The 23,631-nt window shown below is 39.4% G+C and overlaps 2 protein-coding genes across 2 annotated transcripts in view; one reads left to right on the top strand and one right to left on the bottom strand.

Moving 5' to 3' along the window:
* Window positions 1-3,534: 3,534 nt before the first annotated feature.
* The window catches only part of LOC144654285 (uncharacterized), a 38,701-nt gene continuing 18,604 nt past the window's right edge, over window positions 3,535-23,631 (bottom strand). The window contains exons 12-15 of the mRNA XM_078514384.1: window positions 10,423-10,520; window positions 5,944-8,094; window positions 4,606-4,804; window positions 3,535-4,170 (exon numbers count right to left, since the gene is read on the bottom strand). Coding sequence (XP_078370510.1) covers window positions 3,983-4,170; window positions 4,606-4,804; window positions 5,944-8,094; window positions 10,423-10,520 — 2,636 coding nt within the window. The 3' untranslated portion in view covers window positions 3,535-3,982. The remainder of the gene's footprint in view (window positions 4,171-4,605; window positions 4,805-5,943; window positions 8,095-10,422; window positions 10,521-23,631) is intronic.
* LOC144654403 (microfibril-associated glycoprotein 4-like) lies at window positions 17,626-19,130 on the top strand. Its single transcript, XM_078514547.1, has 3 exons — window positions 17,626-17,867; window positions 18,099-18,476; window positions 18,871-19,130. The coding sequence occupies exons 1-3, from the start codon at window positions 17,639-17,641 to the stop codon at window positions 19,128-19,130; spliced, it is 867 nt and encodes a 288-aa protein (XP_078370673.1). The 5' UTR covers window positions 17,626-17,638.

Genomic DNA, 23,631 nt, shown 5'->3' on the forward strand with positions numbered 1-23,631 from the left:
CAGGATATCGACCGCAAAAGAAAACCGGGCAGCGTTAATCTCACTGATATAAAAACACGATTAACTTGTGGTTAGAGCGTCTCACAATCACTTTATATTGCCATCCGGCCAATGTCACGTTTTTAGCAGCCAACCGTTTAACCTAAGGCCCTCTGCATGTTTTTCAGGTTCAAAAATAATAATAACATTGATTTTTTACCAACGAGTAAACCGATGATGTAAATGGTCATACTGTGGATAGAATTGAATGGTCTTGAATCGCAAGCATGGAAAAATTTCATTTTTTTCCTGAAAACAGCCTACACATTGAAGCTGTTCAGACAATCAGAATTTTTATTCCGTGTCAGCCAATAATGATCATATTTGTTTCCGCGGCGTGATATCTTTTAATAGCTGTACTCAATCTAACAGAACAATCGAGTGTTTTCTTGAGATTTGAACCAACACGAAAAATCTTGCTTACAGTTGATTAGATGTCGCGTGAATTTTATTAACACTACTCTACGGAGTCCGGATACTTTCAAAAGTGTTGCTCAAAGTTAGGGTTTTCTAGGGACACTTCATAAATTAGCCTTCACAGCAGCAGCTTAATTTGACCTCACAATTCCGTGCAGTTAAATCGAGCAAAAGACACGCAACTGCTGAAAAACATCGTGTTATCGTTAAATAATATAAAATATTGCTATAAGAGCCATCCACTTTGCTTGCTTTACGGCAAAATGCCTATATTACTGTGGTCATAATTGAATGCGCTCTTCAGCTACGGCTATATAGGCGAGGCTGATAACATTGTGTTCTTTTCGACTTATCTAATCAACACAGTAGCTGGAGTAAAGCCACTTATGATATGGTAAGGCTCAGACTGTATTATACAATCAATTAAAGGCAATCGCTCAGAAGTTAAGCCGAATATGCCGACAGAATCTTGGAAAATACTGCATCTGCTAACTCGTGCCACTGATTCAGCGAAAGGTAGCTCGGGTTGATGGCTGTCAAAATTGCTACCAGTCATTATGCGGCCATCCGACCAAACAGGTCACCTGACAGGTCACTCAATCCGGGCCACTGCAAGCAAATCTTGAAGATGCTGTAAAGGAGCAAACAAATGCACTTCAAACATCATACAGGCCCAGCCAGGGGGGGTAGTGGGATACCAATATACCCCATTTTTTCCCCCTGGGATACCAAAATACCTGAAAACTGCAAAAACGTTGATACCAAATACCTAAAATCTGATAACAAAGGGTGGCGTAACTAGGGGACGGACATTTACTTGTTTGGAGGGGAGGGATCCAATTTTTTTTTTTTTTTCTAGACAAACAATTTTTAATATGTTGTTGTCTGTGTAAACAATTCTTTTCGGGCTGTGACTTGCTGCAGACAATTGTTTTTGTATGTCCAGATAGTGGCCTTGGTTGCAGGTTATTTCATAATAGAATTTAAAACAAAACATGTCCTTTTCCTCTCTTTTTAAATGTTTGCAGTGAGCAGCACCTGCGTGAACAACTTTGTGAACATTTTTGTATACAACGTGTTTCGTGTGACCTGCGCTCACCTGTTTTGATCAGGGTGTCTTACAGTTACACAAACAAGTAATTCAGGGTTTTCAATGACATTTTTTATAACTAAGCAGCTTCCGATTGGGAATAAGTTGATGTGACCACAGCCTAGGGGGGTCTGGGAGCATTCTCCCTCAGAAAATTTTGATTTATATCATGATGTATAAATGGCTGACTATCTATTGTCATCAAACTATCAGTGTTCTCCTTCTCATGTCTGCAACAATTTATTTGTGAAATCGTGAAATGTAAGTCTCGCGAAAAATTTCCAAATGCTCATTCGCAAAAGGGTATTCTCATGATCGGCGCTACAGATGTTAAAGCCATATTTTGCAATAAATTAAGACTGAATAAAACCATAACAAAACAAAACTTAAAAACAGTTAACATGGTTGTTTGCTAGTTGAAAGCTCAACGTTTAGACAGCCAGACAGGTCAGCATTAACGATATGTCTTAGACTGTTCACAGTCCCCTATTTTTCCGCGAAGTCGTAGACATCGATCGTTGCTTTCAAAGGGCCGCACGCTATCTTGATGAACAGCCCGCTTCCCTACCAACGGTTTTTTTTTTGCACTCTTCCCAGTTTTCGCTCGCGTTCATGAACCGAGATGGCGGCCCGTTCTCAACGATCGATCTCTTCGACTTCAAGGAAATAGGGGACTGTGAACGGTCTAGATATGACTTTTCTGTACTGCATGATTAAGATAAGTAGCGCGTGAAAACGGTTAAAAAGAGTTTTAAATTTCGCGATCTTTTTACAATTATGATCGCGAAAATTAAGTCCCGCAAAAATAATGAACAATGAGGTATAAGGGCTTACCGATGGACACAGACCGCAAAACACATAAAATTCTCAACATTTCACGTTCACGAGACTAGTTTTATTTTTAAAAATTACAGAATTATGCCAATAATAAGATAGCATATTGTAATAATTTATTCTTAAAGTACATTTTTTACAGCACTTTTTTGTGTTGCTTTCGAATTATATTTTAAAAAGTTCACCATTAACTTTAAGACAGCGGACACGAAAGCGTAGCTGACTTCTAGATTCAATTGAAAATATTTCGCCCTTAAAAATATATTGAAAAGCCCACTGCAAAAACACGAGTGTACTGGCTGCCAGTATGAAAAAATCGATTAAATCGAAACTAAACCAAGATATGCTGCCTAACCTTAGGGACGGACCATTATTTTCTTGGAGGGGGGGGGGGGGGGGATGAAAAATTTTCCTCTGCAAACTTTTTTTTTTTAGTTTATGCACCTCTGCAAACATTTTTTTTCGAAATTCTTACCATTTTTTGTTATACATATCGTGTTTGCAAACAATTAATTTTGTCTTTCCAGGCCCTGCAAACAAATTTTTTTCAATATATTTCATCCCCCCCCCCCCTCCAAAAAAATAATGGCCCGTCCCTTATGAAAATTTGCCAGGGCAGTGAAATTAAAAAGTTCCCAAAGACTGATAATTTAATGGCCTGTCTTTCCAATCCAAAAACCGCCCATTTCGTTATTTCAAAAGCTCTCATTACCTTACTTTACTTCCGAACCCTTTCAGATGAGTCAAGTGAGCTTTTACGTGGATATGAAACGAAAAATCAACGTATTCTCGAGTCCCCTCGAGTTGTTGAAATGGGCTACTGAAGCATTTGCCGTATCCACCATCGGGATTCGCGAGCAATCGTATTTTCGGAAATGTTCGGTACCATCCCGAACGTGTCACGAACGTTAAGTAAAGACAACGTGCTATACAGTAAAAACCCGCGTGTAAGAACCTAGAAATTAAGAACCTCCTGGAGAAATTTTTTCCTTAATACCCCAATTTTTTTTTGGGTTAAATTTTTTTTTTATAATACAATATTTTTTTTTATAAAAAAGTTTTTTATATATAAAAAATTCACAGGGAAAATAAAAAAATATAAACCCAAAAATAAAATATTTTTTTCCAAAAAAAAAAATGTTGGGTTTTTTACTTCAAACATCTACTGTATTTTGTGAAGAACATCTTCGTTTGAATAACGTGTTTGAATACGTTTTGCATTGGGCACATTGGTCAAAATTGGTCACGTGGTACATCTACTGTTGAATTATCACGTGTTACAGAACTACAAAAATACCCGAAAACGCAATAACATAACAGAAAAGTGGTCTCTTGCGAGCGATATTGAAAGATTCATAGAAAGTGTTTGTGAATAAAATTGGAAATTGCGCGTTAAAAGAAACATTCGGCGAATTGAACTTCAGCGTAGACTGTAATGCTATAACGGCTCCTGTGTTTGAGTTTATTCTTCCCCAGCCTACTCATCTTGCCCGGTTGCCTTCATGTCCCATGATTCCTAGCGCTTGACCCTCACGGTTTATCCGCCATCTTTGGTTAGCTCGGACGGCGCAGCCAGCAGACGTTTGCTGCGTGAGATAGGAGCTAATCTGGGTTTAGGTTAATATCTCCCGTGTACGAGTCATCGCCCCAGTCTATATTGTCCAAGAGAGGATCGAAGGTCGACTCGGCAAGTAACAGGCTCAAAACCTGCTCATCAGCTTCGCCTAAGCTGTAATTAGATTCTGACCATCCTGAAAATGACGCCCCATTATCTTGGACATTTTGGTCACCTATAAATAGGAACAAACACATGACATCGTATTACGCAAAAGACGTCAACTATCAATTGATAGCTGACGGCATTAGCACGCTAATGGCGTCAACTATCAATTTTATTGATCGTTTGAGCTATTAGTAAAGTGTAGCCTGCGTTGCAGACGAACAATACCCCGATATTAAAGTGCACCTAACCCCCCAAATTTTTTCCCCTCAAGTAAATTACTATATTTTGCCAAAGAGAGGGCGGGGTGCAAGAGGAGAAAAAAAACATCCCCTTCCCCACCCTCTTCATTCAGCCTCACTCCTTCTCCCTAGGACGCTTTGTTCATTTCTCCAGAAGCCTCTCCCGATTTCGAATTCCACATGGCGCTCGACCAACAAAATGCGCCTGCTCGCTAAAATACGCCTGCATTATAGGCTACTTAGTAGGCGATTGTTTGCATTACTTGTTTGTCGTGAGCTTCCCTCCTGGGGGTCATCAGACAGCATGGCGCGGAGTCCACCCGTGCTGTAGGTAGAAGAGGCAGGTGAGGCTGCTGCCTGCTGCTGCTGCTGCTGTTGCCCGGCCACCTCCCTCCTTCTTTGCTCTTCAAACATTAACAAGCGCTGCTCTTGCTGCTGAACAAGAAGTTGCCGCCGTTGCTCCTGGAAGCAGCAAGGAAAAGCGTCAATTACATGCTATAAAACTTGATATGAAAAAGGTATAATCGTGAGCTAAGGGACGGACCATTAAAAACAACTGGAGAGGGGGGGGGGGGTGGGTAAAAATTTTTCAGTGCAAAAATGTTTTTAGGCCTACTTGTCTGCAGGATTTGTTTTCTTTCGTTGCTTGAATTTTAGGAACAACCGCTTGCAGGAATTATTTTAAGACAAGTTTCCCTTGCAGGATTTTTTTCCCCGAGAAGACATCCCCCCCCCCCCCCCGCACCCCACCCCCACCTCCGGTTGTTTCTAATGGTCCATCTCTAAATTCTGAGGTTGATTGTATTATTGTGATTACGATTTCAAGTTTCGTAGAAGTATTAATCTTGCTCATTGACCAAAATACGTAGTCCGATATACCTGCAACACGAAAATACTGTGGGCTTAAAAATTAAACAAACAAACACGACTTTACGACAGCGTTCTACTACTGAGCGGTTTAAAATAATAATACAATTTTCTATTAATCATTTCCAGATCTTCAAGCCTTTTAGTGGTATCAATTTAACAATCTATCTCCACACCCCTCTCTTCCAAATGCCAGGCCCCACACTGATACAATAGGGCTCCGTTTTTAAATGCCTCTACAGTCAACTCTCGTTAAAGCGGCACGCTCGGGGCGTCGTTTAGTGCCCGTTGCGGGTCCGTAATAGGGTTATTTCTTAACTTTTTCCCGGTTTTTTTTTTCCTATAACGCCCCAGGGGGGGGCCCAAGGGGATCTCTGAACACTCAAATGAATGCGTTCGATGAAAACGATGAGGGTTTTTGATCGTATCAGGGTGGATGACAGGCGAAAAAAAAAATCAACAACAACACGGAGCCTCAATATTGGGATAGCATCCGTGACAACAAAGATTAGCGAATAGCATCACAAAATAGAAAATACAGTCAACTCTCTCTTAACGGACACCTCTTTAAGACAGACACCTGGAGTTGATCCCGTCCCTGACCGTTTTCTCAGTCATTCTACTGTAACCAAACTCCCTATAAGACGGATACCTCTCTAAGATCTTTTGGAGCCGGTCTCGACGGTGTCCGTTTTAGAGAGAGTTGACTGTAAGGTAATCTTGAAAACACAAACCTGATGTAATGCCAACAGCTGTTGTTGTTGCGTAAGAAGTGGATTATAAAGAAGTTCCTCATCCTCCAGTTTTTTGTCCTGCTTGGTCGCAGGCGAATTCGCAGCGCTTTCGTTGCTAGATAATCCTCCTCCCGTCGAATCCAACAACATGGCGCGCAGTTCATCTGACGTAAAGTTCGAGAAATAGTCGCCCTTCGACTTGGAGGTTTTCTTTTTCTCCGACGGCGTGAGATTGCGCGTAGGTACTGAGGGAGACCCTGTTGACGTCGAAGGCATACTGTCGTAAGACATGTAATTTGTCGACGACGTGCTCGTGGACGAAGGAATTTGAGAGCCCGCCACGTTGTTTAATGACGTGCTTCTTAAAAGCTGTTGCTGAAGGTTCTGTTGTCCTTGTTGTTGTTGCTGTTGTTGTTGTTGTTGCTGTTGTTGTTGTTGTAATGCAACACTGTAACTTGTAGTGGTGGAACTCACGCGGGTCATCCCCAATCCCGTGGTGTCCCGCCGAGGTTGCTGTTGAAGCTGATGTATCGCGCGCGATCTTTGTTGTTGCTGTTGTTGTTGTGGTGGTGGTGGTGGTGGTGGAGGTCTTTGTTGATTCTGCAGCCGTACAGGCTGCTGCTGCTGCAGCTGCTGTTGCTGCTGCTGGAAAGCTGCCTCATTGCCGTAAGGATACGGAGTCGGCAGCGTGGTACGAAGCTGTGACGTGCTTTGACCCTGGCTGGTGGACCCGACCGTAAATTGCGGTGCAGTGGGCTGGGCAGGCAAGAGAGGTGCACCCGGCGGTGGTTGTTGATTTCCTTGGATCTGTTTTAACAATGTTATTAATGACGCCGCCACTTGCGGCTGACTCTGAAGCGCGGAGAGCACAGTCAATAAAACTTGCAGGATTTGCTGGTTTTGCGAAGAGTTCGTCAAGAATTGCTCAATGAATTGCGTTACAGACGCGTTCATCTGCGAGCCTTGTTGCGGCTGTTGTTGTTCAAAAACGTTAGACGTCGCTGTTTCGACTTGTGGCACAGCAAAACCCAAAGCGTTTAGCTCGGTTGACCCTCGGAAAGTACCAGCGCCTTGCCCTGCCACGGGCATGTTCCCTCCAAGCATCGGAGCGTTCACTTGTGGTGATGCAGAAAACTGCTGCAGAACGGCCTGCCCCGAGTCGGTAGATCCGAGTGAATAGGCGGATTGGGGCTGAACAGTTTCTTGTCCGCGCGCGGACTGTTGGGGCCGTATACCAAGCTCTCGAGGCGCCAGTAAAGGAGTTGTAGTAACTTTGGTTGAAGCGGTGACTAAACCACGGTCGTTCAACCCAGGGAACGCTTGTACAAAGCCTTGATTTGTCACCATTTGACCAGCAGTGCTGGGTTCCCACGACCGTGGCGTCGCTGCGATGGCTTGTTGCTGTTGTTGTTGTTGCAGCTGTTGCTCCGGTCGAGTGCCCGTCGAGTACGACTGCTGCCATAGATTCGAATCCGATTCAACCCGACTAACCTTTTGATTTCCCTGGTTTGCCGGGCTGATCGCGCTTCGCTTTAACATCGTTGTGTTACTTTGCACTTCTTCGATGTCAACCTGCTGTTGAATATCAAGCTGAGTGTCTACTGGTATCAACTGAAGAGGGGATGAAGTTTGCTGTGCTTGTAATTCGCGTTGCTGCTTTTGGTGCAAGGAGCTAATGTCTTCCACAACAATATCGTCGCTCTCAAGCTGTGCTTGCTGTTGTCCTCTTAGCGCTGTCTCCACGTAATCGTCCGACCCTTGTGAAGTGCTCGCTTCACTCGGATTCTTCTGCTCCTCTGTTCTCTTGTCCATCAGCACCTTAAAATTGCGCTGGTACCGGCGTTCGGCGGTCTGAATCTGCGCTTCGAGTGTGCGACTAATAGATTCCAAGGCCTGCTCCTGTTCCTCGTTTCTCTCGGACAAGTTCTTGTTTTTCTCAAAGTAACCCGAGCATTTTTCTTGAAGCTTTACTGGATCAACATAAAGTTGTGATTGTAGGTTCAGAATCATGTGCTGTTGGATTTCCTTCAGCTGTTCTTTCTGTCTGGCCACAGCTTTCAACAACATGGAGTGCTTCTCCAGCAGTTGATTCTGGAGAAGACGCTGGGCTTCGCGGAAACTGTCCAGTTCTTCGACAGTCGTGGGAAGATCCTGTCGAGAAAGTTCATTATTTTATAACTTCCATGTGTTCTGAAATAAAGTCAAGTCTGCTAAAACATGTAACACGGGGTGATTTTTAAAACAAAGAAATTTACAGTTTCACAAACACTGAACATGCGAGGATAAAATGACAATATTGGAACCTTGGAATTATCGCTTAGCCGGGAGAAAACGTCGGATATTCCCGTTTTGGCTGCGTCACGTGGCACTTTAAGAGCAATCGCGCGCGTGAAAAAAGACATTTCATGGAATAACAGTTATAATATTCACTGGTTTGTACATAACGCGAAAGCTTTACTCAGACTATTTCCAGCGTTCTGTTTTGCAGTAATCTACTCTTTCTTCAGTTCTTCCGGCTATTCACTTGCTTAGTATATACTAAAGCGACTTTTCACATCGGAGTCCGCGAATAGTTAACTATTCACCGAAGTGGAGAAGGGCTATGGCCACCGACACTGAAGTGAACAGTTGTTTTATTATATACTAAAACAGTGAGATAATATAACCCAAAAAGGATTACTTTTAACTCGAAAATTCCTGTCAACAATAAGGGCCGATTATTTAAAGGAAGCCTAAGTTAGATGTTGTTTAAGGCTAAATCGAGGTTTAGACGACGACCCCATAATCCATGGCTAACCGGAGACTAAATTGCATTATTTAAACGCCGATGAGCCGGAGTTTACGAAGACAACGTTTAGACACCGTCTAACAAGTGTAGCTATTGTTTGGAGACCATGCATCTGTGCTACTCCCAAAGGAATATTATTGTCTTGCTGCTGTTTTCTTTTAATAAAAGGACTGCATACATAATGCAGTATAGAGCTGTGCGGAAATATTTTCAAACAATTTTACCTGCGCTTGTAAAGGAAATGAAAAACAAATGGAATCAAATATCACTTTAATCCAGCTGAGAGATTCAGAAAGCACATAAAAAGACAAATCAAGAATTTAGATGATTCTAATGGGCAAGGAACAGTAAAAATAAACGATTAAACAACGTTTAAACCTACTCAGGAGCAGGTCTAACTTGCCATTGTTCGTTAGTCGACGGTTAACCTGTGTCCAGACACGAATAAGATAAACGTTGTTTGAATAATTGGAATCGTAGGCTAAATCGCGGTCTAGACCACGACGTTCTTAGCAGCACTCTAAACCTCGTTTAAATAATCGGCCCTAAATGTTTTCGCACGCGAGTTGCTTGGAGGTAAATAGTTAGTAAATAAACCCCTTCAGGCGGCTGGTATATTGGAGGATAATGCCCGAGGCTGAAAGATTGTCGAAAAATGAACAGTTGGCCGAGAAGCGAAGCTTCGAGGGCAACTGTGAAATTTTGAAGACAATCTTTCAGCCAAGGGCATTATTCTCCAATACACCAGCAAGCCAGAAAGGGGTTTATTTATTTTATAACCCTCCGATTAATTTCTACAACGCGCTTCAACGCCAGTAAATTTATAGGAAAAAACCTACGTAATAAGCTCGGCTGAAACAAATGTAAGTTGATTGGTTTACGTGATTTTTTAACTCTGTGATTTCTTGAAAGTTTGAATTGCATAGGGTGGCTTCGTTCGTTTGTTTTGAGCTTGAAAACAAAATCGGGCGACGGATATCAAATCAGACGGGGTATATTCGCTGATACCCGTCGTCCGATTTTGTACCACGTGATGCGTTTTGTCCAATGAGCGCGCGCAAAAATTAATGGGTGGGTTCAAAGGATATCCCATGTTTGAGAAGCCAATCAGTGCGCGCCAACAACGCTATCCTGTAATTATAGTACAGTAAAAACCCGCGTGTAAGAACCTAGGGATTTAAGAACCTTCTGGCAGAAATTTGCTTTTTTAATACACCAAAATTTAAGAACCTGTTTAGCCAAACAAATTCCAACAGGTTCTTATACGTGGGGTTTAACTATTTAATTTTTATATTTTTTTTTACCAAAAACCGGCAGTATTTCCATATTGACAGTTCTTGATGGAAAGATACATTTTATATACAGTACTGTATCATTGATCAATTAATGTTGTTGGACTTTTGGCAACATGGGTACATTAAAAAATATTTATATTGAAGAACAGACCAGATTTTATACTATTTTCTGATAATCAACAACAGTGTCTACTCTGTAGAAATTAAGAACCTAATTAAGAACCTACTTAGCCTAAACTGTCAATAAGTACCCCATAATACAAGAACCTGCTTTGCCAAACTCTGAAAAAAGTAGGTTCTTACATGCGGGTTTTTACTGTATAGTATAGTGTAATTATACTAATTAAGGATATTAGAATTATTATAACAAAACAACGACAACAAAAATCCACATACAAACGAATCTTGATCCGCGTCTCTTCCTTCTCTTGATTCACTTTCACTATCACCGCCCTGAGCGTCATTCACAGACTTGTTATCATAAGGATTGGTCTCTACACACATACAAAGAAAGTAAAAATTAATAATAACAGCTTAGCATTCAAGCAAGGAAAGCAAATTTTGCTAAACAATAAACACTTAATGACTGGTTTCGAGGGAAACAGTTCATTTTGTTTTCCCGGGAATCTTGGTTGAAGTATCTGGTTTCTTTATCGTCTTTATCATTGGTGAACTTGACACTGGATTCTTTTTAAGGTGGCTGGTATCTCTTTTCAGCACTTTCCAGCTCTTATACTTTGAAGGGTCAGTACAACAAATTTTTATCAGTTGGCGTTACAATAATGATATCAAATAAATGCCCAATGATTGATGAATACATTTTGGTAATTTTATTGACGTCACTGGCTACCATAGCAACTGTATGACATGTTTAAAACACCCTTAATTTTGGCTTTAAGTACTTATAACTCAAAAACGAGTTTTATTATTGAACATTGATCAACATGCTAAGATACAACTTTCTGCAAAGTTTTAATAAATTCTACGAAGCGGTTTCAGAGCCACCTTAAGTTTTCGAAAATTATTCACGCTTGCGAAGACACGAACCGACGCTTTGAACTCGAAACGTTTCTTAACTTTTTATTCACGCTTGTGAAGACGCGAACCCACGCTTTGAACTCAAACTCTACTTTATAAACTTTTTATTCACGCTTGCGAAGACACAAACCGACGCTTAGAACTCGAAACTTTGCTAAACTTTTATTCACCCTTGAGAAGACGTGGACCAACGCTTTGAACTCGAAAGAAATAGGCAATTGAGTGAGATTCTGCAGAGAGGCAAGTGGTTTCCAGGTACATTTGTTTTAACTCGACACGTGACGATCAGAGAGAAAGGAGAAAAACATTCAATGCGTTTCAAGGTTGAATTTTCGTCCAAAAGAAACATTACAATGTGTTCTCAGTAAGTCGACAGCAGTCTGCTATGCAAATCTCGACACATCACATTATTAATAACTATTGCATAATTTAGCATCAGTTAAAGACTTTACGAAATAGGACACCAAGAAAAAATGACATATTAATCATTTTTGATTTCAACTGGTTGCACCCTTTAGTCGTACAGCACAAACCCGGTCTGGTGTTGTGTTGTAGTAACAGACATGACCATGAAGTCACTTCACAGCTGACTTGGTTCAAAACAGCTCATGGATAACGTGTCGATTAAATACGAAGTTTCTGTTTTGCATCCCGAGTTAAAAAATAAGCGTAAAAAGTGAAATCGCCGTTTTAAAATGAAAGAAAAAACACTAAAATCCTTTACTTTTAAAAAATACAGGAATTGCATAACTATTTCTCTTCACGCCTCTGCAAATTAATTCAGTCATCAGTTCTGAGTTGGAAGGTATTTTTGAATAAAGAAAGAAACGAAACAAATGTGGTTATTTAAGTAACGTGATGGCAAATGTAAAACATTAATCTTCAAACAGATATCAGTTATTTTAATTCTCAAACCAAATGCAGTGAAAACAATATTAAAAAACGCCATCACAGCTCCAAAGTAATCAAAACACTTTTGTGTGTGCTCAGACAAAGACAGAAATTTGAATAAAAATATGTGACACATCTGTGGGCTACCTTTCTCTAATCCACGCTAGCTTCTTATGAGAGACGTTTCTTGAGGAAAATTGCAAGCAAGAACGGAGAGAGATATAGGGAATTCAGTACACTCACATGGCACCGCTCCTTCAAGGGACGTCTTCATAATATGATTGCATATTCATCGTTTTTCAGGGTTTGTGACTATTCAAACTTAGACAAGGTGTTTTAAACCGCTTCTAGCAAGTGAATTGCAACACGGACCTGAAGGCTCGTCCTAAAGGTAAGTCCAGTTTCACTGATTTCTAAAATGTTCACTGCGCGTGATAAAATTGAGTGTTCAATGTGGGTCGAATTCAGTGGTTGTGTTTGTGAACTTCACTGAGGTAAATTGTTTTGATCTTCAAACTGAATTCACTTTTTTCATATTAAATTTTATGTCAATTATTGTCAGCTATCTCGTCTGATTTACTCTCCTTTAGTCTCCGAAATATTGAAATAGCCTGCTTGATCGAGAAGCTAGGGTTTCTTAAATCCACAAGAAAGCTGTTGATTTTATTAAGTTTGGAAAAATAAATATGTTGAAGGAAAGGCGACGGAGTCTAAATTAGTCACCTTCTTTAAAACAAGTTTTCAAACGCTGTCGAAATTATTTTTCCTTGGTGAACTTCAATCATCAGCCACTAGCTACAAATCTTCTTTTAGTCATCAGCTTAAATCAAAACACGTAAACCAGGTTAAACTCGGTGATCGCGAACCGCAAAAAAAAAAAAAAAAAAAAGAAAAAAAAAACGCCGGCGAGTGTGATTCAATTTGCATTAAAAAAGCTGTGATTAAATATTCCAAACACGAAAAGGCGACGAGTTGTGCTCATTAGTCATGTCCGCGTTTAAGTTTTTTTACTAGCTTGGTATAGCTTTCACAAAATAAACCTTTACTACACTGTAAACTGAAATTTAACTTCTGAAAATATCAGCAACGGGAGCAAGCCGATAGGATTAATACCGTTTTTTGGTTTTAGCGCAGAAATATTTTTCAATTTCGCCTGAGGCGTTGCTCAGCTACGCAAATAAAAACTTTGTCAGTTATTTTGAATCTTATGGAAAGGATGCGATTTCTAAACAGTTTTAAGTGTTTTCAAATATTTTGTTCTTAGGACGACAAGCGAACTTGTTTAAAGATCTTGACAAAAGAGGACCGGAAGTGATTCATAATGTCTCAAAATATTGAAGGATTGTTTTGTTACTCTCGTTTGATGATATTCTTATGATTCAGTTATTACTTTTAAGCCGTTAGAAATTATATTCTAGAGGACCAAGGCAAAATGACTTCCTTATCTATAAGTCTCTCTGTTGCAATCAATAGTCAAAGATTACGTGGACATTACGAAATGGCTCCCTATTGCTAAACAGGCAAAGTTTTCAGACATTATTTTTTTCAACCTCTTTTGTCTTCCCCAAATTGATATGCAGAGAATCCACATCAATCAACGTATTGATTGTTAGTGAAAATCTGTCTTTCGTTCGAAAATTGCCGTGTATCTGATATTTTACTGGTTAGTTTGATTTTTTTCAGCTAAAAAAATGTCGCGCATACTACTCTTTCAATTGGCAGGCGTCCGGCGTTACAAAGACGCGTGCATGCCCAGATCGATCAAACACAGTCCTTTATTAAATAAAGCGACTGATACTCAAGGTGCGTTTAAAAGCAAAACTTAAATCCAAAAAGTTGATGAAACTTTCTGCGAAGTAAGAGTACAAGTAAAGAGTTAAAAGCCAAATCACGAAGGAAAGCCAGTTTTTAGTTAACAATTTACATATCAAATCAGCAAAAGGCCACGTTAAATATGCGAATCGACTGCAGGTTGTTTTGGCAAAGAATAATATGTGAAAAGATATCAGTTTTAAATGCGGCAAAAATGGTATGTTCAATTTTCATCGAGTAACTATTTTTAAAAGATAACAAAACCCCCTTCATGTTATTTTGGAAGACGGATGGTACAGTGATAGAGTTCTGAGCATGTTTTAGTTGCCTTTTCAGGTACAAGTTAGCGCAATTTTATTAGTCTTTTGCACTTGAAGAGCTTTATATTGAGGACAGTATAGCTTCGAAACTACTTTTGGTTTATATACGGAAGCACAAAATGTTGCGTCTTTGGTCTTTGGAGTATATTACATGTAAACCAATTCATGTTAGACTATTTTTAGTGAGTGCGGCCACTTGGTGAACATGAACAACAACATTAAAAATGTAATGTCTTAATGCCTGAAGTACAAGTGCTGTTATAGTTAATCAAACATTAGCTTTTAAAAATGTCATATAATTCATATAATTTATTTATTCTTTCAGTAGAAAAAAACTGTTTTATAGTTTAAGCACAGGACGTTTTATACCGCTTGCACTAAAACTCGGCAGTTTATTGCGTTTATTATTATTATTCTCCGTTTAGTTTCAATGATCGTCTTCAGCGAAAATTACACTTTCTACCAATCTATATTATTGACTGTTCTTCGTATTTAATATGTCAGTAGCGGTGTCAAAGCTCAGTAAGTTGCTGTTGTGTTAAATATTTTAAAAACTATTATATTTTGTCCGTGCCATAGGCACTTGTTTAGAGGGTTTTCAGACCTTAACAGTGGCACACCGGAATTGAGAATTCACAGTCAGGTGGAATGTCAAAAATAGTGTTTCAACGATATTCAAAGTATCCTAACTCGCTTGTAAGTCGATATTAAATATTCTGTTTGGACTATTTTTCGATTAATTTCCATCTAGGGAACTCGATGAGATGGGTTGTAAAGGTACATTTTATTCTAAACAATAAAACAGTCGTTAACTCCAGCGCGCATCCTGCTTCAAAGTGATTCAAAACAAATCAGAATTAAAACAACTGATTCATCAGCTGGCCAACAATCTCAATATTCAAAGTAATTTTCGAATTTTAGATGAACAAGAAAATTCAAAATACATTCACTAGTTGGCCATTTAACCGAAAGTAAAGAATGAAACAAAACCAATTAAGCTGTGTTTCTGTCAGTTACTTCAGTTCCAAAGTCACTTTGACTAAGTGCGATCTGTAATCACTCTTTTGACTGAGCATTTTTTCTCTTACTTCATGTTTAACTATAGTTAGCATCCAAAATATTGAACTCGCTTGAGTTAATTGGGGGTTTTCAAAGCCGAGTAAAAGATAACAAGGTCAACACTGAGCATCCGCTTAATTTTCTTTTGAAATAAGGACGTGTGTTAGTTGCCGTACGCGTCACTGTGTCCAAAATGTTTCGGTTTATATCAGGTCTTTGGAACTTTTATTTGAAAAATTGTAATCATCAGATCATACTTTTCGTAATATGCTAAGACCAAAAATATGACGTGTTTGAAAAAAATTAAGCGTAGACCAGTTTAGGCTGAAAAATAAAGATTTACATAGAAACCTTTTATATCGTTGCGATCTACGGTGGAAAGTGGATGTTAAAGCCTACAGGAAAAAAGCAGTCTGTCCAAAGTTTGGCATAGTACATGGCCTCCTATTCAAAGTTCAAAGGCCCTCTTAACAAAGAGACCCCCTAAAACCAAAGTTCCACAGATAGAGTCACTCTCACTGGCCGGGACAAAACAACTAGTTAATCATCTTCAATTAAATCAAACAGCTACTGGAAATCGCAGACGCTAATTTTGTTGAGTTTTGAATGCCATTATTACAAAGACTACGGGCGAGGTTTTAACATTTAAATTCACTTTTTAACACATTTTCGAAGGAAAAGTAAACATTTTTTGATCGAATTTTAGATCTACGCAAAATCTTTAGATACATGTAGGTAGATTAGAAATAGGCTTTTTTGCATAAAGAGAAGTTAAAATGTTTTTTTCTTGTTGGTAGCATTGTTCTTTACAAAGCTGTCATCATTTTTGTGTTTTGCTGCAGCCGCAAGGGCTGCAAGCAAAACACATTGAGAGCTGAAGTTTGTGCCGTAAGTGCCGTAAGGTGTAAGTGCCGTAACAGAGGAGAAATCTGAACTACCGATGTCAATCAAATCCATGAACAAACAAAATCGAAACCAATGAACCGTAGCGCTGATCGCATTCGAAGTTACGGGCCAAAGTATTCGAACGCAAACCACGTTGGACACGTTGGAAAACAGAAAACCGATTTAAAAGTATATCGCATTGGGAAAGAAAACAAACTGTGGCGCGACCACTCCAGTTTTATGAGAAAATTATTCTGCAGTTTTCATCATTTACGAAAAGAGCGAAGACTTGGAACCTCGCCGAAGGTCATAAATATTTTCTCCAAAGGACCGGTTAGTGCACAGTTTGTAAACTTTCGCTTTGAAAATAAACTTACCCTCACCTTGTCTACACTGTCTACGGCATACTAGTACTGTATTAACTCTGAACTTCATATTTTAAAATAAAATGTATGAACGTGTAACTTGTCACGCAAAGACAGCTGGAAAGGAATATACCATGCTGGTAGGCTGCACCGCTAATTGTAGCTGTATTCGAGCTATATAAAAGACAGCTAGAAACGAATTAATACTAGTAACATCACAATGGGAAAGAAACTTATTCAGTGGTGCACACCGTCGAAAACAAAGAAATATTAAAGGAAGTTCTCATTCACCAGATTCACTGCATCAGATGCAACATTCGTCAGTTCGTGTTTAAATGCGTGGCGACCAGTTTGTTTACTAGTTATTAAAAAATAATACGGTCTTCATTTAATAAACAGTTCATCCTTAAGTTTCAGCTTTTCTACGACTGACAGGTAGGTACTATAGTATAAGCCCCGCTAAAATAGCTGGAAAGGGAAAGTTTTTTGAAAAATGAATTTTAGACTGCCAGACGCGCTGGCGCCACATGTTTATTTTGTGAAGATTAATTAAACGCCGTGAAAAATAGAATTTGATGTCCAGCGAGCCACTGCATCTTCGGCTACGCAGTCCTCGGTGAATCCTCCAACTTCACAAATTTCTAAAACTTTAAGAAAACGAACTTTCGCAGAATCAAAAATTGGTCCTTATCGATCTTCCGATCTTGTTGTGAAGACACTGAAATTCGACGAGTGTTCATGCGTGAAGGGATGACTGACGAATGATAATAATTATTTGTAAACTTTCGCTTTCAAAATGAACTTTGCGTTACGTTCAACGCCGTCTTTCTGTTGTTGTACGCCGGTGCGCGTGCGATTATTTATAATTTCTGAATTTTGATCAGTAAAATTATCAGGATTGAATTAACACAAAGTGACTACAATATAGTGCAATTATTAACCTGCACACAGGTGACAGACAATAAAAGACGTTGGATTTCAATCTCGACTCACTTGTCTTTCATCAACATGTTCCCTAAGACTTTGCTCTAGCAGCAAAACACATGGACCCATTGGGGCCCTATTTTTGAAGCTGTCAAAAGATCGTCCAATAATAGATGCATCCGAAAACATGAAAATTGCCTTGCGCCGAACTCAGTGACGCAAACACCTTGTTATACCAAAGATGAGTCACGTCCGCTTTTTCACCAGTCCGTGACAAAGCTAACTACAGTTAAGTTGGGCTTTGATCAAATTCGCACAATGACTTGTGTTTCTTCGGGTTTTCGTTGCAGTTTGCTGTTCTTGGCGTTGTTTGTGACGAGTGGAACTTTAGCTAAGCCAGGAAGTAGCGCTAATAGCACCCCAGTCAGTTCTACAGGCACAAAGCAGTGCAACAACGACAACATTGAAGGCATCCTTCAAGAAATGAAGAAGCAACTCATCCAAGTGCAAGATGACATCGGTATCCTCAAAATGGCTGTTATAAAAGGTAAGTAAAATCGGTTTGTTGGTTAGGGCTGAGAATATATTTTCTCCTTTTTGTGGTGCGTGAAATTTACGTGTGGGATAACATGTTACTTTCGAACACTTCAGATAGAAAGCTGCTACGTCAAATCCCACAAGGAGGACTTATTGCTTAAAGAACTTCCCCAAACAGCTGTTTTTCTTTGACATTAATTTTATTCAGCGATAATTAAATTCGACATGTTCTCCCCAATAGCCAAGAACTGCGCTGAGTTGTACAAATCCGGTAAAACAAGCAGCGGTGTTTATACAATCGACCCTGATGGTTCAGGTGCCTTTGATGTGTTTTGTGACCAAACAACAGCCGGTGGGGGATGGACAGTGCTCCAGAAGAGACTGGACGGCTCCGTTAATTTCTACCGCGACTGGGTCGACTACAAACGTGGCTTCGGTAATCTGAATGGCGAGTTTTGGCTGGGACTGGATAAGATAAACCGCCTGACAAAAACAACGAAAAACAGGCTTCGAGTAGATCTGGAAGACACTGAAGGCAAAACTGCTTACGCCGAGTACGACATGTTTGCAGTTACGAGCGAGAAGACTAAGTATAAGCTGAGCCTTGGAACTTACTCAGGTTAATTTTACCGATTTTTAAACAGTTGTATTGTTGATCTATTTTTTGATATTCCAGGTGATGTAAACGTAATGACTTACTTCCATGACTATGACTTGAATCTGCGATCAAAACATTATCAAAACTGGAGTTAAAATAAAAAAAAAAGACAACACTGGAAATTCGATAAAATATTGGAATTTGTGTTGTTCTGTATTTTAGCTATAGGAAAGTAATCCAGAACACATGAAGACGATGATAAGAGAAGTCGTAGCAGGTTTTATTTCGGTTTTGTGTGGTGACTTTTTAAAATAAAAGTAAAACAATATTTCGAACTGTTTGTAGCCTGTTTGTAGGAAGGCGTGTATGTCAGTTCTGCATCGTTTAAAATCAAATTCTCGTGTTACGTTTTCAGGAACTGCTGGTGATTCTCTTTCTTATCATCGTGGGCTTCCTTTCTCAACAAAAGATCAGGATAATGACAGCTGGAGCACTAACTGTGCTGTGATACGTAAAGGAGCCTGGTGGTATAGGGGGTGTAACGCCTCCAACCTGAACGGTTTCTATCATAACGGAAAACACTCAGGCTCTGATGGTGTCAACTGGGGAGCCTGGAGAGGATATGGCTACTCTGTTAAGAGAGCTGAGATGAAAATCAGACCAGTGGACTATTAGAACGTTCTGTATTTTCTTGTTTGCTTGTTAGCAAGTGCAAATAAGAAATTTGAAAAAAAAACTGAAAGTAACTGGGTGATTAAAACTAATCAAAAATATAAATAAATGCATTATCATTATTGCGGGTCCAAGAGAGGCCCGCAACCCTAATCTTGACAGTGACCAGCGGATTGCGTATTACGCGTGCGCGCCACCTTTATAAATGCTATCTGCAAACCGGAAGTTTAAAATTTTGTTCTTCCACTAAGAACGATCGGAATGCAAAAATGTGTCAATCACGACAGTTTGTCGTAACACCGGAAGAGAAAAATCTTGTCTCCAAGAGCGATAAGAATGCGAAAAATCAACAGTTTGTCGCATTAGATCGAGGCTTCTGTCTTGCAGACATTACGTTTTGCAGACGTTGCTTTATAGGTGTTGCTTTTGAGAAGATCTGCTGTGATTGTATCACAGATAAACTACGGCAAAGCGAATGATTCCAACAACGGTTATTCTCGAGAAATTCCTTATAACACTGACAACAAAGCGAGTTTGCCGACGGAGGAAAATCACATCTCAATTCACACCGCGTGCTCGTCTACACTTCGTAAAACTGTCAATCAAAAAAACAAATCTGATTGGTTCGCGGCAATAGGAAACGATAAAAAACAGTCGTGACTTAAGCGTGACGCGTTACTCGACCTTACTCGGAATAATTTTCTTTTGTTCAGTGATTTATCGACACTGTCTGAAAAATTTTCGTGACCTGTTGAAAAAATTGCCGTGAAATGAGGTGACTTAACTTATTTATTCTTCCATCATGAACGGTTACAATGCGAAAGGATCTGAAAATGTGTTGTTCAAACAGGAAGTCGAGGAATCTTTTTTTGCCAACTTCTGGAAAACTTCCCAAAAACTTCGACTTGAAGTAATTTTCCAAACTAACAAAAAACACTTCCCTCCCAGTACCTTCTCTTAACTGCATCGAGGCCCGCACTTTCTAACCTGTGGTTACCACTAGTCATTATTTATAATGTGATGTTGGAGTCTGACGAAAGAGAATGCAGGATATGGTGCGTTTTCAGTTTAAAACCACTGAAACCACTGCTTCGTCTATGGTGCGTTTTCAGTTTAAAACCACTGAAACCACTGCTTCGTCTGCCTTATTGCGCTAAATTTTACAAATAACTTGACAAAATTGCACGTTTGATTTTCTTGCAAGTGCATAAGCCTAAACATTCGTCACTTTTTTCCTTAAATTTTTCGGGTTTTTCTACCTGTATAGAATGGCAGATTCTACGGAGCCTACTGAAGAGTAACTTTCCTAGATACAATTAAGACTGGTTTGCGTTGAAAAGAAAATTAAAAGGTCTATTCTGTGTTTGATGTATTGGAATGAGCACGACATTTTACTTTGTAACAAAGACCTGCTGGTTTGCAAAAATGAAAAAATAAAAAGAATACTGATTTTCCAGGAATCGCTGTATGTAGAAGCATTTTTTTCGTCTTTGGAATTGCTTTGAATTATTTTGCGAAAGATTAGAAAGGGCTTAAGACTATTTGAAGATTCTGGGTAGTAGATGCTTTTTTTTTTAGCAAACTTTGACCTGATTATGAATAATAATTGATAAAACTGTCAGGCAAACAGCTCAGGTCTGAGTGTGTTTGTTTGAATGTGTTGAATTGAATTAAGACTGGATTGTTTGAATGTACTGAATGTAAGACCTTGAAAACCAAAAAAGTATATATATGGAAGACTCTAACTAAATTAGTTTGACTGAGAAATATGACAGAATGTAGAATCGAAATGATACTACAGTATTTTTAGACATTTCACTGGAAAATATAAATTTCGGTCTCTCGTGTCAACGTTTGTCAACAAGTGCCTTTACTATTGACCATACCAAAATAACATTCTGACTGACAGAAAAAAAACTCGAAGGGTAAATTGAAGCAACAACGAGTAATTGAGAAAAATTACGTGGAGAGAATCGGAGCGATATTTCTACTTTCATCATCATCTGCTTCCTTATGTCTCCTCTGGGAGAATAGGGCCTTTATTTCTACTTTAGCCATCCTTTTATTAACTTCTACCTGTCGAAGTGTTGCTAGGAATGAGACAAACAAACAACGATACGAACTTTTTGAAAAATTTGGAATGAAAAACCCAATCTATACCGTCCCTTGCAGTGAAACTATGCTACAGAAATTGTTCAAGTAATGCGGAATCGCGTGCACGTGTGAGCCCCACAACGTGCGTCAGATGCTCACAGACAAAACAACACTTGACACGAGTGCACGTAAACAAACCAATTTTGCACGTGTAACATGTGATTTCAGATTAGGCGCGTGAACACAATCTGCACGTGTATTCGAAAGGATTGTTTTGAACCAATCAATTCGTTCCTTGGCGAAGATATAAAACGCAGGGTAGGGGCAGGGTGTGAAGCTTCCGGCTTTCAGGCTTAAATAACCGAAGTTAAAAACCCCATCTACGTTCAAATAACAATCAGGGCAGAGTTGTCGATGAGGTTTTCTTAATACCACCGAACAATTTTCTTGGGAAAACAACCGAAGATTGAGCAACAGGTATTTGGTAAAAAGTTTATTCTTTAGGATTGCTAACTAGTGGAATCGGGTGATAGTTTCATTTTGTAGGAGATAGAAATGAACTAAACGAGCTAGCTTAACAATTGAACAAAACCTGCCGACCCTGATGCGTTGTACCTTTGAGCGCGAAAAAAGATTTTGACTTATTGCCCGTTGAATAATCAGTTGTAAGATCGCCACGAGAATGTGTCACTTAAACGGTTTTAAAAAGTATGAACTGACTGCAAATGCTGGCCAATTTGGACCCGAGACTACGATTCTTCCTTTTAAGAAACACTTACACTACCCTGGGTGTCAGAAGGTTCTTTGCGGCGAAAAAGAGTGTTGAAGCCGCGATCGTTGATAGAGTGGCGAAACTATAGCCTCTTTCCTGCAAAAAAGAAAAAACCCTCTGGCACCCAAGGTACACTTACACCACAACTAAGCCAAAAAAAATATATTATTACAAGCTTGAACCAGTTCACTAAACAAATTGACCCTGAATGTTTTTTTTTTTTTTTGTTGCCTTTAACCGAGCAAGATCTTACTGTACTTCTCGAGTTTGCACATCTTTTTTCCTGTGCGTTAACGTCGTCCGAACTCGACGGATCAATCAAAGAATCTTGAAGTCTGTACAAGACGCCACTTTTGGCAGCGTCAGTAGTCGACGAAATTGTTGGATTTGACATTCATTATTCGCGATGTAGAGTTTTCGTTACATGCATCTGTCGCTACCTGGTCAACTAAAATTGTCTTGACAACAGAATTCAAAGGAATATACCATGTTCCTAAACCATCAGGAGCAACGAACCGACTGTTTCGGTTAATATCTGTTCGGAAGACCTATAACCGCCTACGTTTTTTGGATTAAAGTGAAACGAGAAAAATGGAGTTTTCTTTAGCTCAAACTTACGTGATGTTGGGAAGGTAATGCCTGTTGTTTTCAGAGAGATAAAAATTAAACGTTTTGGGTACAAAAAAAGTTCAGCTACGATTTTCGAAAAGGCAGCAGTTGCTCGTAAATAAGGACGATAATATTTCGTTTCCTAAAATTTTCTGAGGATTGAAAGTTTAGCTAGCGTATCCGAACCGATACATTTTATTAGCGTTTACAAATAAGCCTTTAAATGACACATAAAGGGCACTTAGAGCGTTAAAACGGTGTTCCAACATCTATAGTAAAATTTTGTCGTTGGGTGCCCCTGAACCATAAACATAAAAGTAACATTGACTTCATGTAACGTTCAGACAGCCAATAGCCCTCGACTCTCCTTTTCCCTTGTGAAAACACAGTGATTCCAGAAAAAAAAAATCGTCTCTTCTTTTTCAATTCCCTTCTCGCTCCCTCCGTGTCGGTTCGAAAACTGTCGTTTGCCTCAAAAGATTCGTTGAAGAGAAAAGAGCCGAGCGATTCCTCCACACTAACTTTCATAGTCTGAACTATGGTACAGCTTAGAAATCCTAAAGGTCAGGTGATGTTGTTGATGCTATGCCAATTTATATATACACCTAACTGAAGAAATGTTGATCAAGTGAAAAGCATAAACCATGAACGATGTGACCCAATGGTATTCTGGGTGGACATCCTTAGTAAGCTAAGTAATATTCCTTGAATTGATACCCAAGATATTTTCTTTGTTTGAGAGCCTTAGAGAATGTTTTATGCAACCTGTCATATTTTCATGTTCATTCTGTCCCAGACGATGATTACTTTTTTCCGATTTCCTAGTAAACATTTGGGTCGCATCGTTCATGGTTTATGCTTTTCATGGATCAACGATTCTTTAATCAGGTGGATACCTTAGCTTTAAACGGTCTTATGACGACAGAGGGCAAAAACACATGGTCAGTAAAGTGATTAGTAAAGGTTAGTAAGATTTGCTCGTTAGGTGTTGCTACCTAAAGCCGAGATTGATGCTTTACACGCTGTATT

The sequence above is a fragment of the Oculina patagonica genome, chromosome 5 (genome assembly GCF_052425735.1).
Source record: "Oculina patagonica isolate OP01 chromosome 5, crgOcupat, whole genome shotgun sequence".
Lineage (NCBI taxonomy): Eukaryota > Metazoa > Cnidaria > Anthozoa > Scleractinia > Oculinidae > Oculina > Oculina patagonica.

What these genes read in the sequence shown, in the direction of transcription:
- LOC144654403 (XM_078514547.1), top strand. Translation starts at nt 17,639, where the DNA reads ATGACTTGTGTTTCTTCGGGTTTTCGTTGCAGTTTGCTGTTCTTGGCG. An exon ending in CAAAATGGCTGTTATAAAAG is followed by an intron (nt 17,868 to 18,098) that starts GTAAGTAAAATC and finishes TCTCCCCAATAG; the next exon opens with CCAAGAACTGCGCTGAGTTG. An exon ending in GAGCCTTGGAACTTACTCAG is followed by an intron (nt 18,477 to 18,870) that starts GTTAATTTTACC and finishes TTACGTTTTCAG; the next exon opens with GAACTGCTGGTGATTCTCTT.